General features: G+C 35.8%; 1 protein-coding gene across 2 annotated transcripts; it reads right to left on the bottom strand.

Annotated features, from left to right (window-relative positions):
- Positions 1 to 1,945: 1,945 nt before the first annotated feature.
- Positions 1,946 to 16,341, bottom strand: LOC147410946 (RAF-like serine/threonine-protein kinase 20). Of its 2 annotated transcripts, none has more exons than XM_086441918.1 (9): positions 16,196 to 16,341; positions 8,404 to 11,278; positions 8,238 to 8,318; positions 4,401 to 4,553; positions 4,032 to 4,189; positions 3,784 to 3,931; positions 3,508 to 3,630; positions 2,659 to 2,746; positions 1,946 to 2,312 (listed from the first exon to the last, which is right to left on the bottom strand). In XM_086441918.1, exons 2-9 carry the CDS (start codon positions 11,029 to 11,031, stop codon positions 2,113 to 2,115), a joined length of 3,579 nt encoding a protein of 1,192 aa, XP_086298044.1. In that variant the 5' UTR covers positions 11,032 to 11,278; positions 16,196 to 16,341; the 3' UTR covers positions 1,946 to 2,112. The 2 variants fall into 2 exon arrangements, with proteins under 2 accessions (XP_086298044.1, XP_086298037.1); XM_086441911.1 differs by having other exon boundaries at positions 4,032 to 4,195.
- Between the last annotated feature and the right edge of the window lie 844 nt (positions 16,342 to 17,185).

The raw sequence follows: 17,185 nt of genomic DNA on the forward strand, positions 1-17,185 counted from the left end.
TTGTATATTCTCTACTACTTCTTCCAACAAATCCACGCATTTCTCTAATGGAGTGAACTTCTTACCCTTCATTGATATGCCTAAGAGGGACTGCTCTTACAACTTCTTCCAATAGATCCAAGTGTTTCTGTAATGGAGGGAACTTCTTACCCTTTCTGGACATGCCCAAGAGGGACTGCTCTTATACCAATTGATAAGGTCCAAACCTAACCTAGCCCACATTAGAGAGGGAAAGGGCTTCCTCTTATGCTAACAGACGAACTAAACAAATATTCTCTTCTTTTTTCATGAGTTTACTCTTTAAATTAATAGAGAGTCTTAGAACAACTTGCTAAGTAACTTCTAATTCTGTTCCAACTTAAAACATTAACAATTACTAATACTACTCCTAACTCAATCTCCTATCATGGAGTAATAATATCTTTCTCATTTGAACACCAATATAAATAGAAAACCTAAAATAAATAAATCTAGTAGATACATAACAATTTATATATTTAAACGAGATTATTTGAATGTCATTAGATCACTAGGCCTGATTGAATGTACCAGAATGTATACTTAGTGGGGATACCTAGGGATTCCCTATAATATATCACTAGGAAAACCATCCCAACCTTTAGGAAGATATGTTTTAACTCCTTTCTCATCAATATGTCAAACATCTGGTGAGGCCAGGAAAGTCCTAAGAGGAATGAATTGCTACTTTGTAAGTAGAAAAAGTGTCTATTCAATTCAATCCTATCATGTAAGACAACCATTAGAAAAAGCAAAAAAACAAAAATATTTATGGTCCTTAATTTTAAGAGAAACTAATACCAATAAAACTTATGAAAGAGAATGTCAATGAGTCTTTGTATCTCTCTCTTTCTCAATTCATCTCATTCAAATTTATTCAACACTGAGAACTGAAAGGAGTACAATGTCTTCCAGTTCATCCCGATCTCATCATTCTTCTGGAGACCCCTTCGATCGATGAATTTTGGGCCCCAGCCACCTCTGATGTGATATCCACGACTCTTACACCAATGAAAGGTTAAGGTGTATTCAGTATTGGTATCAACATCTTCTATGACGATCTCTCTTTATCCCCCATAGCAAAGTCTCTACCTTCATTTAAATGAGGTAATATATAAGACTTGACATGATCCACCGCCAAACGAAGAGATCGCCGGCAAATATCTGTATCAGTGAGTATTTTATGGATCTTCCATATATTAGTAGAGATTATTAATCAAGATTCCAAGGCTCTGATAGATTCTCCAACTTTCCTTGTTAGTCTATAAATCAATTAATAGTATGTTTCAAAATGACCTTAAATCTTTTTAAAATTTTCTTTTTATCTTGTTCCTTTTCTTTCTAAAATGGTCAAAATGTCTCTCTTTATATTATAGAAAATAAATAAAAACCTAGAATCCAAACATACAAGATTTTTAACCCTAAATTTTAGGGTTTCCGTACATTGTTGATTTTAATTGTCTAACACGTGAAGAAAAAGAGAGGAAGATAATAACCCATGTATTTTACAAAAGAAAGCATACCTATTGAGTTTGTTCAATTCCATGCTCTCCTAGATTAATCTTTCAATACAAACTGTATCAATTAATTTTCTTTCCAGATTAAATAGCAATAGACGTAAATGAAAATAAGTACTTTGAAGATTCATAGAAAGATTGCCAGATTTCATACCTCATCATTGTACACAATTACAAATGTTTATGTAGAGACCAATTCATTCATTCCATTCTTGTATCTGTAGCTATTCAAATCTTCTGCTCTTCTTTGCTAGGACTAACCATATTACCTTCTTTAAACAAGAAAACCTATGGAAAAGAAATCCATGGTCGCTACGACTAGAAAACAACATCAACTTGGATTTTCTATTGGTAATATTAACATAAGAAGATCAGTTTCTACAGATTTTTCACAAATAAGACAGATTAACTGCAAATAACTCAAGCAACCAACTCTTATATTCATAAACTAGAAGCCGTTATGATACATTCTATAAGTACACATTTTTTGTTTTCAACATAATACACTCCAAGAACAAAAGACTGGTATATATAAGTGTAAGAAATATAAATAATGAGGGGGGAGATCATCAAACCATCATTTGGTTGCTTTATTTTTCACATAACTCTGAGGTTTAGTTTGGCAGGATGCAGACATCACACGTAGGCGACCGGCTATTTCTGTGAATGATGGCCGATCAATGGGATCAGAGGCCCAACACTGTTCCATTAGTCCTCTCCATTTGGAATCACAGAAGCTTGGCACGGGTGGCCTCAACGTGTTATTTACAATACCTCCTGCATGAAGGGAAAGGGTCTTTGAATAACTAGACAAAACTATCTTTATAGCGAGTTTACGATACTGAATTGATGGATTGTAAAAATGGTTTACAATCATCAGGTAGGTAACATGGCAAAGATCTACCATCCAAAGAAATTGACAAGTGGATAATCTTGTTATTCTGTTCTACAAAGGTGTAATTTTCTTGTTTGGCTTTTGGGTATGTAAACCAGAATCCGAGGCCCAGATTTCAAAAAAGTGTACCATTCAATTGGGTTGTGAATTCAATCCCAAATGTCTAGTTCATACCAAAATACTTCACAATTGGGCAGACAATGGAAAGAAATGCTCAGGAAAACTTGCCTATGATTGCGCCATAATGCATGTTGGCATAGGGCTCCTCGCCTGTGAGAATCTCCCATAATACTATAGCAAAGGAGAATACATCAACCTGGCAATCGAATTAAAAAAAATGGGTATTAATACTTACATGCATCTCAAGATGTCGAGACTTAAGATAACAAGAGAAATGAATGTTCATCAACCCAATTTAAGCTCGTGATTTAAAATTAAACATTATAAAGTTTAAATTACTGAGTCATATATAGAGTAGCATGTCCTCTAGTGTATGTTATTCTCAGACAATATAGCGTTCTTTGATGAGACTAGAGAGGGAGTTGAAAAATTAGAATTTCGGAGAACAGCATTGGAGACGCAGGGCTTTAGGACAAGTAGGGTCAAAACAGGGTATCTGGAGTAGACATATATAAAGAGAAAGGGCCACTTAAACCATGGTTAGTAAACAACCTATAAGTGACCATTTTCGTTGCCTTGGTTCTAAATCCATGTGCAATAAAATAGGAAAAAGCCCCAGTTAAGAGAAATATACAAGTTAGGTTCTAAAAAAATGAGAAGAAGACCAAAGTGGAAGTGGGTCGAGCTAGCAAGAATGGATACGTACACACTTGAATAATGGAAGACATAATAGAGGAAAATGATTTATTCAGCCTACACCAAATATTTGAGATAAGGCTTTGATGATGGTAACAAAGTAATAACTTACACTTTCTCTATATTAAACAATCCACTAGTCGGGGCGAACATTTGCTAAGGTGTATAAGAAATATAGATACAGAACCGATATTGTTTTCTTAGCGTATCTCTTTATATGCCTCTTTGTAAGTTTAAAAAAGAACTAGGATGCTTTCTTACCTTTTCAGAAACCTTATCGGTGCTGCCATTCAATAGCTCTGGAGCCATCCAAGGAAGGGTTCCTCTTATACCACCAGTAACAAGGGTATTCCGCTTTATTTTTGACAAGCCAAAATCACCTACCTGTTCAAAAAAATTTGCATTTCCTTCTAATCATTGGTTTTCAGTATCAATCATGACATGATGGATACTAATATTAGCTAGAAGAGTACCGAATCTTTTGAAAGAACATTGACTTCCTGCCAAAAATAGATATATACCACACATAACAATTACCTTGCAAATAGGTCTTTGAGGATCTTTCAGGTTCACAAGCAAATTATCACACTTCAGATCAAAATGCACAATATTCTTAGAATGCAAATATTCCATTCCAAAAGCTGCATCCATTGCAATTATTAGCCGCTTGCGACGATCAAGATTTCTGACAATTACAATCATGAAAAAAATGAGAGTGGAAATAAAATTCAGAGAACAGTAGAATCATAATATTAAGAGAGAACCCATTGAAAAAAAAATATCACCTATCCTTCCTTATGAGAACATTCCTAAGGGAACCATTCACCATGAACTCTGTTAAAGTTGCTAATGTTCCCCCAGGACCATCTTGCACTACACCATAAAATGCCACCACGTTGGGATGGTGAAGCGTTGAGAGGATTTCAGCTTCCCGCCAAAACTCCTGAGTCTAGAAGGAAAATGGTTATTTGTTATCTATTTTGCAATTAACAACTAAAAACAAATTTGAAACCCTACTTAGTTGGAAAAAGACCAAGAAAAGACAACTGTCAATCAACTCGTTAGAGAAGTAACAAAAGTGTAATCGTATGAATCACATAAATAGAAAAGGTACATTTGATAAATCATATAAATCTAACTGACAGAATTCTCACCAATCTCTCTTGTCCAGATGATTGACCAGTGAAGCAGCCCTTCTTTATTCTTTTAATGGCAACATCAGTGCCCCTCCATTTTCCATGATAAACAGTACCATATTTACCAGCACCCAGTTCCTTCAGCTCTTCAAGATCTTCATTCTTTATGATCTGATCATGGACATTTAAAGGCAAACACATGTTCAAGGAAAAAAAATCCAATATTTGGTCGCAAGGAACCAAACAAACTTCGGTCGAAGGTATCAATAAGGGGAGCATAAATTAAGTCTGGTATAACTTCAAAGTAAGTGAGATGAGCCTACATACAATCTAATTACTGGACACCACATGCATTATATTTTCATGGTTAGTGAGATGACTAACATAGTTTGCATACCATTATATTTTCATGGCCCACTAGATCAGGTCTGTCATGATCTCTCCCATAAGCATACAAATAAGGATCATGCGGTTTAAATGCAAGAACTCTCACTGAAGAGATTTTAGATAAAATGAAAATCAAGATCGTGAAGCATTAACTTGTGAAGTAAGAAGTTTGTAGAAACATAGAGAAAGGCGGTATTTTTATTGAAAAAAAATTAAATGCTAATAACGGAAACAAAATAATTTAGGTTCGACGATGACGGTGGCGCCATCACTAAAGAACGACACTCCAAAATCAATGTGTTTAGAGGAGCTTGAGCTCTGATACCATATACCATCTACCCCAAAAGACCGATCTGATAGAGAATGTGCAACTATGAATATAAGGGGGTCACGGGTCAAACTGAGGCACAATACGTAAGCACGTGATGCTCAAGAGTAGAGGTGGATAACACAACACTCAACACTCCCCCTCACCCATAAGGGTGGAAAATTCCCTCGAGGAGACTCGAACCTGTGATCTATACAAACCTAGCGTTCTGATACCATGTTAATAACCATTTACCCCAAAAGACCAATCTGATGGAGAAGGCGCAACTATGAATATAGTCATAGGTCAAACTGAGGCACAACACGTGAGCACGTGATACTCAGGAGCGGAGGTGGATAACACAACACTCAATGGACATAGGTAAATTGCATATCAACACCATTGCTAAGGCTAAGGAGGTCATTGTTTTTACTATAAGCATGCACTGCTATTACAAAGAATGAGAGCACATATAGGTTTAAATCTAATTAGGCCTGCAATCACTTGATTTGCAACGGCGTTCTTGACCTTACAAAGTCTACATGGGAAAAATGTTGAACTTAGAACCTTAGTAGTGTCGGCCGAATAGAACAATGGGCCCTAGTCAAAGAAGATCGAAGGAAAATTAGTTGCCGATATTATGTCCCAGACTTTTTGGATAGGAGTTTCAAAGGCCCTAAATAATGTCATTAGTTTATGTTCGGTTAGTAGATGGTGAAATTATAAAAGTGTAATTGATATTATTTATAAGAGATGGGGCATCCAAATGAAATTTGCAATGAATTCGGCTGCTTAAATCCTTAATCTAGCCGTATATTTCCAATCCACCAATCAAGATGAGGCAGATTTGACGCATATGGTTGGATTTCTTGAAGTTTTGGAAAGAATGGTCAATAAACATGCAATATTGACACAATTAGATCGTTACAAGGATTGCAAAGGCATCTTTGGAAAAGATATAGTCAAAAGGCATAGAACAACAAAAATTCGAAGTAAAAAAATTTAATATTTAGATTTAGACTTTAGTTATTTGACTTATTTAATTATTTTTCATCTTATTACTATTATAATTAAATATAAATATTTAAATGTAATCTTTTGATGTAATATTGTATTCAATAGCTGATTGGTGGTCAACATATGGAGTTGATCCTATTGCGAAGGATCCATGTTTGAAGAGGTTGACCATACGAATTCTTGGCCTAGCATGTTCTGCATCGGGCTGCAAATGCAATTGGAGCATGTTTGAGATGGTAAGAACAAAAAACTAAACTACTAAAACACTTAATATTTTACTCCATTCTTTCAATGATATATAAGTATCTAATATTTATAAATTATTGTGTATTGAATAGATCCACACTAAAAAGAGAAAAAGGTTAGAACAAAAGAAGTTGAATGACTTAGTACTCATGCAATACAACTAGAAATTGCATGAGCAATTCAAGTTGAGGAAAGAGAATCCAGACTTCTATGATCCTATCTCTATTGATGATCTTAGTACAGATCATTTGTGGATCACAAATGCACAGGACAAGCCTATGTTCGGAGGAGAGAATCTAACTTGGGTCCAAGTTAAGCAAGTGATTTTTGCACCAACATTTGGAGAAAGCTCAAGCCAAAGAAGAAGGGGCATTGGTCGACGCTCGAGGCAACTAGAAGACGAAGATGAGATACAAGAAAAAAATGATGATGAAAATGAAACAGTACAAGGTCAAGAAAATAAAGAATTAGTGAGATTCAAAGACGAACAGACTGAGGAGGATGAAGTGTATGTGGAGGAGGGTGATGATTGTTGAGTGTTGTGTTATTCGCCTCCACTTCCGAGTGTCACTTGCTCACGTATCGTGCCCTAGTTCAACCTGTGGCCCTCTTATATTCATAGTTGCACATTCCCCATCAGATCAGTCTTTTGGGGTAAATCATTGTCAACATGATATCAAAGCGCTAGGTTCATATAGGTTATGGATTCGAGTCTCCTCGAGGGAATTTTCCACCCTTATACGTGAGGGGGAGTGTTGTGTTATCCACCTCCACTCCCGGGTGTCGTGTGTCGTGCCAGTGCCCTAGTTTGACCTGCCACCCTCTTATACTCATAGTTACACCTTCCCCATCAGATCGTTCTTTTGAGGTAAATGGTTGTCAACAATGACTCTGGTGACAATGGGAATTAAAGTAACAACGACGACGACGACGACAATCCTAATGGGGAGATATTCCACAACGGATTAGGGATGCTTGTGTAGAGTATCAAACTAACTATTAGAGTTAGTTACTTAGACATTTCTATGAGTATTTCATGTATTTGTACGACTTTTTTGCTATTTTGACTTTTTTTTTTATGATTGACTATTTTTAATCTTTTATTTGCACGTTTTGATGTGTGAACTATGATTTAAAAATGAAAATATGAAATTTGTGCATTGTTTAATTATTATGTATTTTTCTGGATTTGTTTATATTTTTTCAGATTTTTTTAAATATTTTCTGCATTTTTTTCCCCAAAAAAAAAAAGTTTTGGCAGATGCCACTGCATATGTGATATGCTAACAGCCTATGCTGGTCGCACACACTCACATATGCTATCAACATTGGATATGACTTGTGATGATGATAATCAGAGTGGTTAAGCAGTACGTATGACCCTCTAAAATTCCCCAAAGTACAAATCACGTTAACATATCCTACCTTTAATTTGCAATTATAAAGCATTTTCATTTTCAGAATGTGGACACCTCAAAAAAGTTAAGTGTGTTGATGTCAGTTGATATCGCCATTTACACCTCTAGACACTTAGTACTGATGACTAAATCACAATATGACCAATTAAATTTCATTATATAAACAGAGCTTCAGAAGGCATAAACAAAAGCAGATGGCTTCACATAATTTATAAATATATTGTTATGTGATTCCATTTTAACTAAATATCATGGTGTCAAACATTTAAAAAAATAAAGGATACTTCTTTAAGTGTTGACGGGATTGCCTCTTTAAAGAAGAAAAACCGCCTATAATGTATTTTTCACATTCAAGATAGATATTCACCATACTGATAGAGATGCCAAGGATTAACTTCCTAGGTGATAATTAAAACATGTATATTCACGTATTGTCACACTGCATATGCTAATTAGCAAGTCATACTGCAAGTATCATACCTGTAAGGTATTGATATCAAAATCTCCCACAGAAGAATCGATAAGAGGTCCACCAATATTACCATTTTCTAACTTTTCATCCTAGAAGCATTAAACAAATTAGAAATTCCAGTAAAATTTGGTTAAGAAAAAATGTATTTAAACCAATTTACTGTAAAAAAACTACCTTATAGTTTGACCCCGGGGTTATCAGGTTCTCCTCCACTTTTGAAATTGGCATCCCCTCGAGCTGTGCAAATTCCCTGCCCTTGACCTGGGAAGGGTCATAATAGAGGTGTGAACCAACAGTGTCAACAACGACATTACTAGGTGATTCTTTCTGAATTTCCTCCCCAAAACCAATTTGGGAATTAGGTCCCAAGGAAACCAAGTCAGCCATTAGAGGTGTCAGATGGTAGGCTCCAGAGTCCCGTTCTTCAAACTTATTGAGCGGATATGAAAAACCAAGATGGTCCTGAACCATAAGAGAAACATCTGTCTTAACAAACTCGTCTTGTGCTGACTTTTGAAAAAGTGACCAATTTTTACTTTCAAGGTTCTCCATATTCAAGCTCAAGCCACTTTCATCTTTATACAATGGATTAGTACCCGAAGAACCCTCAATATGACTTGCCTTCGAAACAATATCAGAAAGGAAATCATGAGAAAACCGGTCACTATTATCAATAATAATGTCCCCTTGCTCTGGTTTGGGTTTTGTGGCAAGAGAGAATTCTTCCTGAGAAACATCTCTTGCTGAGGTCCCACTACAAGTAAAATTATTTGCATGCCTCATCATGTTATTACCATTTGCACCCTTTTCACTGTCATTTGAGTCAACATCTTCTGTTTTACAAGCATCAATCCCTTGACGAACAGTATCCACATGGATGGTATCTTTATCACACATGGGGGTCATTACTGCACGGTCCAAATTGGATTTCTCAGGCTCTAACCCCTCTTGAATGGTTGGAGAATTGGTAGGTAATAGTTTTGCTGAGGAGATTGATGGCTCAATTCGGGAAGCCAGATTTCCTTCCAGAGATTTATCAACGATTTCGGAAATTGGGTCCTGCGGTACTAGATCAGAACATGAGTGGGACATTAGAAATTGAGGACCAAAGGAATCATCAGACTTTGATAATCGATCTCGTAACTCTAACTCTGCTTGCTTCTGTGGAATCCTCTCAGAATGAAAGACCCTGTGAGGAAGCACAGGCGGCTCAAGGTAACTAAAGTCAGTTGAATCAGCTTCAGAGTTAGCATATCCATCATTAGATTTACAAATTTGCCCAGCATTTAAAGCATCGAGAGGCAATGAACCCTGTACAGGCTCCGGCTGTTTTCCTTTATTTGTTGAAGTCATGAGCGAAGCTCCTCTCTCTGGTGCAGAGGTAACCAACAATAATCCTTCTGCTGGAATGTAATTGGGAATAGAACCATCACATGGCTTTGAAGAAACGTGATATTCATTTTCTAACGATCGAATCTGTTCAAATTCACTCTTTTGCAGGCCTGGGCCATCAACTTTGAGTTTAAACTCCTTTATTGGAACTTCAGAGAACCCTTCAACCAAACCTCCTTGAGTCAAATGTCCATGGAGGAGCATTGGAACTGAACCTTCAAATGGTGTGCAATTAGAAAAATGGGAATTGTTTTCATATTGTGATAAAACAGATGAGGCAGCCGCTGCAGAGAATGGATTGTGCTCAGCTTCAACTTGATGCATTATCTGACCTCGATCAGACAGCACATGTGTTCCACAAGCACTTGATGAACTAGCAAGAATTGGCTTGGAATATTGCACAGTCAAAGGAGGTACAAGAGTACCCCCCAAGGTTGCAGCGCTAGTCCCAGCTAACTCCGGTGCAACCCTATTTGTTTCCCTTTCTGCATTAAGAGAGAGTAATCGATCCAAATCATTAGCTGAATTGCTTGCCAACCACTCAATTGAGTCCGTTTTTGGTCCCAGGTCCATGCCATTGACGGCAACTACATACTGAATTTCGGAATCCCCGTCCATGCTGCCGAAACCAAAATGAGGGTCATCCAAATCACTTGTCGAAACAAGAAACATCCTCAGTTTCTGAGATCGGTTTCCATCTTGTAGGGCAACACATTCCTCCAACATATGCTTCAGATCTTCATTGCATGACACGGAAACCAATGCATCGAGATCCTCCCCGGGAAGCTGATATTTAATTGCATGAGCTTGGTTGTATATTGACATGGTTTTATGCATAAGTTCCTGCCAAGAAATGTTTTTTCTTATCTCAATAATACGGGTTTCACCTCCAACATATCTAAGCTTTCCATCACTGGGTCGAGGTAGGATTTTACCACCAAAGCTGCAGAGGAACTTAATCTTCGTCAATGAGCTGTCAGAAGCTCTTAAAGAAGAATACCCACGAACAACTCCTTGATTACTGCCATTACGTGACAAGGTACGTGGTACTCTGTTTTTATTTCCGGAAGAGCCCTTCTTCTCAAACTCCTTAACATGGCCTTTTTCTACTATAGTAAGCACTGAAACATCTGATATATTGCTCGGCTCACTAGCAGTGTTCGGAGTGAGGGGATTTTTGTGATTCACTCGTTCTCTCATAAATTCAAGAGAAAACTCCTCACCTGTCTGAATGGAGTAATTCAGTACAGGTTTAGTTCCACCTGATACATTGAACTCCAGGGGTCTCAAATTTGTATTTATGGAGATCAATGGGTCCTGAAGAAACCTCTGACTTGCATGGCCAAGTCCGTCATTTCTAGCTTCCATGGGATTGTATCGAGACTGCTCATAATTTTTTGATTGGTCCATTGGGATTTTGTCTAATTACATTTCATTTAAATTAGACTGTGAGACTACCACGTGCATCACATGAAATTCCTAGAGCCCATTCCACTATTTTGAGATTTTATAATAGGAAATGAGCTTTATCTGATTCTCTATTTTGGTCACCATGGACTGAGCACTCTTCAGGCCTGAATAATCTCGTGAAAAGACAAGTTTGACCAAGTGATGGCAATTTTTTCCATCATTCGAGGAAACATCAAAGCAAATTATACTGCAAAAAAGGGAGAAAGAAAGGAACAAACTCACATTACATTTATTAAATCAAAATGAAGGATAAAGATGAAACCCAAGTTAACGACGATGACTTAGAAGCAAAAGCTAACAGCAACATAGAGAAGAAATTCAAAACTGGTAAAATGGTCACCAATGAGAAAACATAAAGTTGGTAAGTCCAAGTGACAGATTAACACTTTGACTTCATGCATACTTGAAGAAATGATGTGGGAGAAAAGATAGATCTCAAACCTTTTATTTACATAGCTTGCTTGGATTCAACACTATGAAGGGAAAAAACTATGATGGGCAAAAAAAAACCTTAAAGTGAATTTCATTGAAAAAAAAAAAACGTTAGGTCGAGAGGATCAACCAAATACAAGAAAAACAATAGCAAAGCACCTTACCACAAATCAGGCCACAAACCCCACCTTCTACTCAACTCTAACACTACAAACCCAATCCCACCTCCACAAGAAATCTTCAAAAAAATACACCCTGAAATTCCACATAGACTCTGCAACAGAAGAAAAAAAATATGCCTAAAATTGAAATGATGATCTCCTGTAGCAAGTCTCCCACCCACCTACCCACCACCCAGCACAAGAAATCTTCTAAAAAATACACCCCGAAATTCCAAAAAGACTCTACAACAGAAGAAAACAAAAAACGCCTAAAATTGAAATGATGATCTCCTGTAGCAAGTCCTCCCACCCCCACTTACTCTCCTTCCAGATCTCCGAACTCTTGAAAGCAACAAAAAAAAAATGAACCCCAATAAATTACTTACCCTCAAACATAAAATAGAGCAAGCTAGGAAAGAACCCCAAGGATATCAAAAAGAGACAAGAAATGAGACCAAACCTCCACAACTACATTAAATGGACAAAAATATGAGTCGTGGACTCACCATCACCCTTGCAAAGAAAACAAGATTCGGGGCAATGAAGCACCGTCAAATAACATGCTCCATCGTAAGGATTTTAATCAACATACCAGATCAAGAAAGAGATTTTTGAGGGGACTCTAGTCCCAGGACAACTACCTATGGAAATGACATAAGGAACGTCTTAGCTAATGATTGATGGAGAGACCTTATCGAAAAGACCTCATCCCAACTGACAACCCACATCTAACTGTCGTCCACCTCCGGGTGAATGGACAATAGAAAAATACTGCTAGTACCTTGCATAACTAACCTTTGTTATAAAGATGCTATTAGTCAAGAACAATGGGAAATAATCACAACACTACTAGTCAAAATTTCAAAAGGTATTTGAAGATTATGTCTCGAGGCTTGCATTAGGACAAGGTTTCCCCAAAATGTCCTGAGCATTATTAAAGAAGTGTAAAATCTCATGAGGCAAGGGCTTCATCCAACAAAGCTCTATAAAAAGGGGGACGCTTAACAACTGGTGGTGCAAATTGTAGTTTGTCACAGTGTAAAATAGAACTGTATTTCCTTTTCTTTTGGCTTCTCTCCTCATCCTCAATTAAATAATAAGAAAATCTAGACTAAATAATGTTGACAAAAACATAACTTTCACCATATGAAGATATTGATTTTCTTAAATTTGTATTATTGTTGTGGCCCATTAAAGTGCCTTGCCCCTTGCATCCACATGTAAAAGCATTGCTCTTAGTCCCAACCTTAAGCAAAATTTGTTGTCTAAAAGCAATATGTTGCTTCATGTTTTCTTCAAGACCAAAAACTTGCATGAAAGACTTTTGACATGATCATTAAAGAAGAAACTTACTAGAACTTGGATCAGTCAAATGAGCCAAATGGCCTATTGCCTTAGTTACTAGATTGACTAGTTAGAAGACCAACCAACTATGGTGCTGGTTGTTTGAAACATTCAAATCAACCAACTTCTCTTAGACAACCTTCTGCAGTTATGTCCTTGCCTATTTAGAACTTTTCATATGTATCATCTATTGTTTAAAATACTCTCATTCGCTACGTTTAGGAGCATTTGGAAGTTGAGGATAAGTTGGGGCTTCAAAATATAATCTCACGTGCTAAAAGCGACAAGTACGCAGAATTTTATGTTGATAGCTTATACCAGTGTTTCTAAAATTCAATTCCTATCAAAAAATTTAATGGACAGATCCAACTCGTTGAATAGTAAGATACAAAAAAAGTTGTTTATTAACTTATAAATTCAAAATATTAAATAATACCGAAAAAAATTATTTTAGTATATTATGCTTATTATTCCATAACTCATCATATAATGACAAGGTCTAGTACAAGGATTGACAAAAAGGTTTACTTAACCAACCAACTATTCCAAAAGACCGATCTTTTGGGCTTACTGGTTGTTAACATGGTATCAAAGCACTAGGTTCGTATAGGTCATGGGTTCGAGTCTCCTCGAGGGAATTTTCTACCTTTATGGGAGAGGGGGAGTGTTGAGTGTTGTGTTATCCACCTCCGCTCTCAAGCATCACGTGTTCACATATCATGCCCCAGTTTGACCCATGACCCTCTTATATTCATAATTGTGCCTTCCTTATCAAATCGGTCTTTTGGGGTAAATGGTTGTTAACACTATCCTCCTGTGCATTACAAAGTATTGTGCTAGGCCCAAAAATCACAATTTATACATACAAAAAATCTTTCTCATGGAGTGCCAACTTAGCTAAGTAGCAAAACATGGGGAGTATTATTCCCACGTCGTAGGTTCAAACCCCCTTGAACCCAACTTCATGCTAACCACTAACACTATACCTCTATAAAAAAAATAAAAAAATAAAATAAAATAAATCTTTCAAAAATTAAAACTCGCTATCATCATTTAGTCATTAATTAAACATTCTCAACATCAAGAATTATATTAGGAGGTGATGAATTTTACACCAGCTGCGAACCTAACATAAACTCCTCCTTTGTCTAGGCTTGGGACTGAAAAATGTACATTAAAAGAAATACTAAACACACAGAGTTGTCAAAAGTTTCCATCTCTCTGAAGAGTCACAATTCCCAATCTTTTACATTGCGTGCAGGAAAAGACATTTCATGTCATCTTTGTTAGGTGATGTTAGGTAATTAGTGTCTAGTATAACACACTTCCTTTTGTGGAGTATCTAAGGTTTAGGGGAAAAAAACCAAGATATGGATGGAAGAGTAATGTCTTCACCCGAAAATTTGAACCATGTTTTTGTTCAAATAGTAACAGTCTAATAGTGAATCATAAATTTTACCTAACTTTATGGTTTTTATATAAAAGATTCATAAATAACATTCAAATGGTGAATTTTAGATATTCACAAGATAGACAAATATGGCCATGTCTCTAAATTTCCTGCTTGGAGAACTAGATGAATTGTTTGATCTTAAGAATTTGATATGGCCATATATTCAATTAACTATTCAAAAAATTTACATCTCAGAGAAGATGATTTATTTTAGTCTTCGAAAGATGGCACTTAATTTTAAACCCATACCTGTTAATTCTTATTTTTAAATGATTTTTACACACATTGTTCAAGTAATTTATATTATACAAATGTTTTAATATGAAATAATTTTTAAACACACCAATATTTTAGGTAATCTATTTTTTAAAAATACCAAACAAAAAAAAAGTAAACATATATTATATATAAGTTAAAAATCATATATATGTTAAATTATTGTTATGTGAAATCCCCCATGATATCAACAAATCACTTGCAATAGAATCTAAGAAAAAAACTAACTCCTTGATTCTAACAGAGTAAATTGATAGTGAAACAATGTGCCTGGAACTCTAGAAGCATAGTGTACCCCATGACTTCCAAAAGACGCTCACAACCCGAGAATCAGGCACTGCAGTGGATACCAATATGCATCATAACATTTTCTGAATGGGTAATGACTAGTCATACAGAGTGCCAATTAACTGTAATAGGTCTTAGACCCATAGCTCAGTTGGTTTGACAAATTGCAAAGCAACTTTGACATCATGGTTCAAGTCCAGCTTACCCATAAAAAAATGTAATCATAGAACATAAAGCACTACATGTAATTGCACTGCATCAGGGATAGATATTATAATAGTGACCCTTAATATCATACTATGGACTGAGTCTTGAAATCTGAATATTGATTTGAAGGGCATGACGATCCCGACTCACGTGCAATGACCTTGATGGAAGAAGGTGCACATATGGTTGCTTCTTGTTTTGTATTTTAACCTTTGTTTCTGTTTTTCTTTAGGTAGATATTATAATATTTTGTTATTTGTTAGACGTGCGACTTTATTCTGCTCATTGTATGTTTCTTGTTCTTTGATGCAAAAAATTTGAATACTTTAAAGGTCTATTCTTTGAGGATTTTCTGTTTAACTAGGAACTAGTTTGTAATGAGATATTGTAGCTTCGGGTTTCGGATTTTATTCCCCTCATTGGATGTTTCTTGTTCTTTTTTCCACTTTTTTTCTACTTTCTTCTCTATATGAAGTAGGTCTTATCAAATCTCAACATCCTTTCTTCCTTTTTCGATAATTTACCATAAAACAAACAAGAAAAAAAAATCTAAGATGATTCTTAACCAATTACCAGACAAACACAAGTGAAAAAAAAAAAAAAAAAAAATCCCAAATTAGGGGGACCACATCAATTTCACATGTCTTATAAAGGAAACCTAATTTCACCATTTCTTCATCAATTCAGATTCTCCTAAAAAACACAAAATCTTCAATCAGGGTTTTCACACCAAAAGAAAGAGCTTTAAATCCAAACATGAAATAAAATACAGTCTAATGCAAACTAATGAGTCTACATCTCCTTTTTCCACGATCAAAATCAACCGAAATTCGAGATCAACATAGAATCTACTTTTACAATCAGAATAGGATTGAATTAAATGAATTCTGCATGAAAAACTTAAGCTCGATCGGAAATAGATGAAAGTTAATCTAATCCGTACCCGAACAATCAGAGATTATGTGAAATTTGTCGGTAAAAATCAAGGTTTCAGTGAAATCGCCATTACAGCAACTTATGAACCCTCTCTCTCTCTCTCTCTCCCTCTCTGTTTATATTTGTCAAGTTTTCGAAAATTTTCAGATGGCCGCAACGTCACTCTTTTTTCTCACTCCCTCTTCTTCTTTTTATATATTCTTCGATGATTTAGATATGACCCTCCATGTTTTGCTGAATGTTTGAGATGCCCTTCTATGTTCTTAATCCGATGACAACCTCTTGACGTCGGTCTTCTCTAGTAGACTAATAAAAAGACATCAATACCCTTATCGTCAATTGCTACTCAAAAGTAGGGTTGCAACTTTGGCAGGCCAAACCCAAACCCAGTGGAATCAACCCAAGTTTAGGTTGGGCGCAAGCATGGGTTGATGTTTGTCAAGTGTGGGTTGATCTCCAACTCGCCCAAGTTGCAGCCCTACTCCAAAGCTATTTAATATTGGGAAATTATATATTGCACTCCAATTTCTACTTATTGCATCCTAATTTTTTATATTATTTATCACATATTAACTAAAAATTAATGCGCGTCATTTAAAATATGAACTAACATTTTCACATTAAAATTTTCTTCTTAATAATTGCACAAGATTTTTTTTTTTTTTTAAACTAAAAAAATCCCACTATCAATAATAACCCATCAAAAAGAACAACTCTAACCTATTGATGTTGATTTCATGTTTTTCACTCTTTGATATCTATCCTTCAAAGAGAAGAATATACCTAGACCTAACATTTCTTTTTAAAGTGAAAGAATGATATTATCACCTTATTAATTTTTTATTTTTTTAAATTTAGGTTGGGTGTCAATAGAAGATCTCTTAAATTTTTTTTCAAAATAGGTAAAAATTTAATTCTATCCTCAATCTTAATATTTTCTCTATTTCAACTTTCAAGTCTAAAGAAACAATAAAAGATTTTCAGAGGCATAGAGAAA

Source organism: Akebia trifoliata, chromosome 1, assembly GCF_017979445.1.
Source record: "Akebia trifoliata isolate Shusen 1 chromosome 1, ASM1797944v1, whole genome shotgun sequence".
NCBI classification, from domain to species: Eukaryota; Viridiplantae; Streptophyta; class Magnoliopsida; order Ranunculales; family Lardizabalaceae; genus Akebia; species Akebia trifoliata.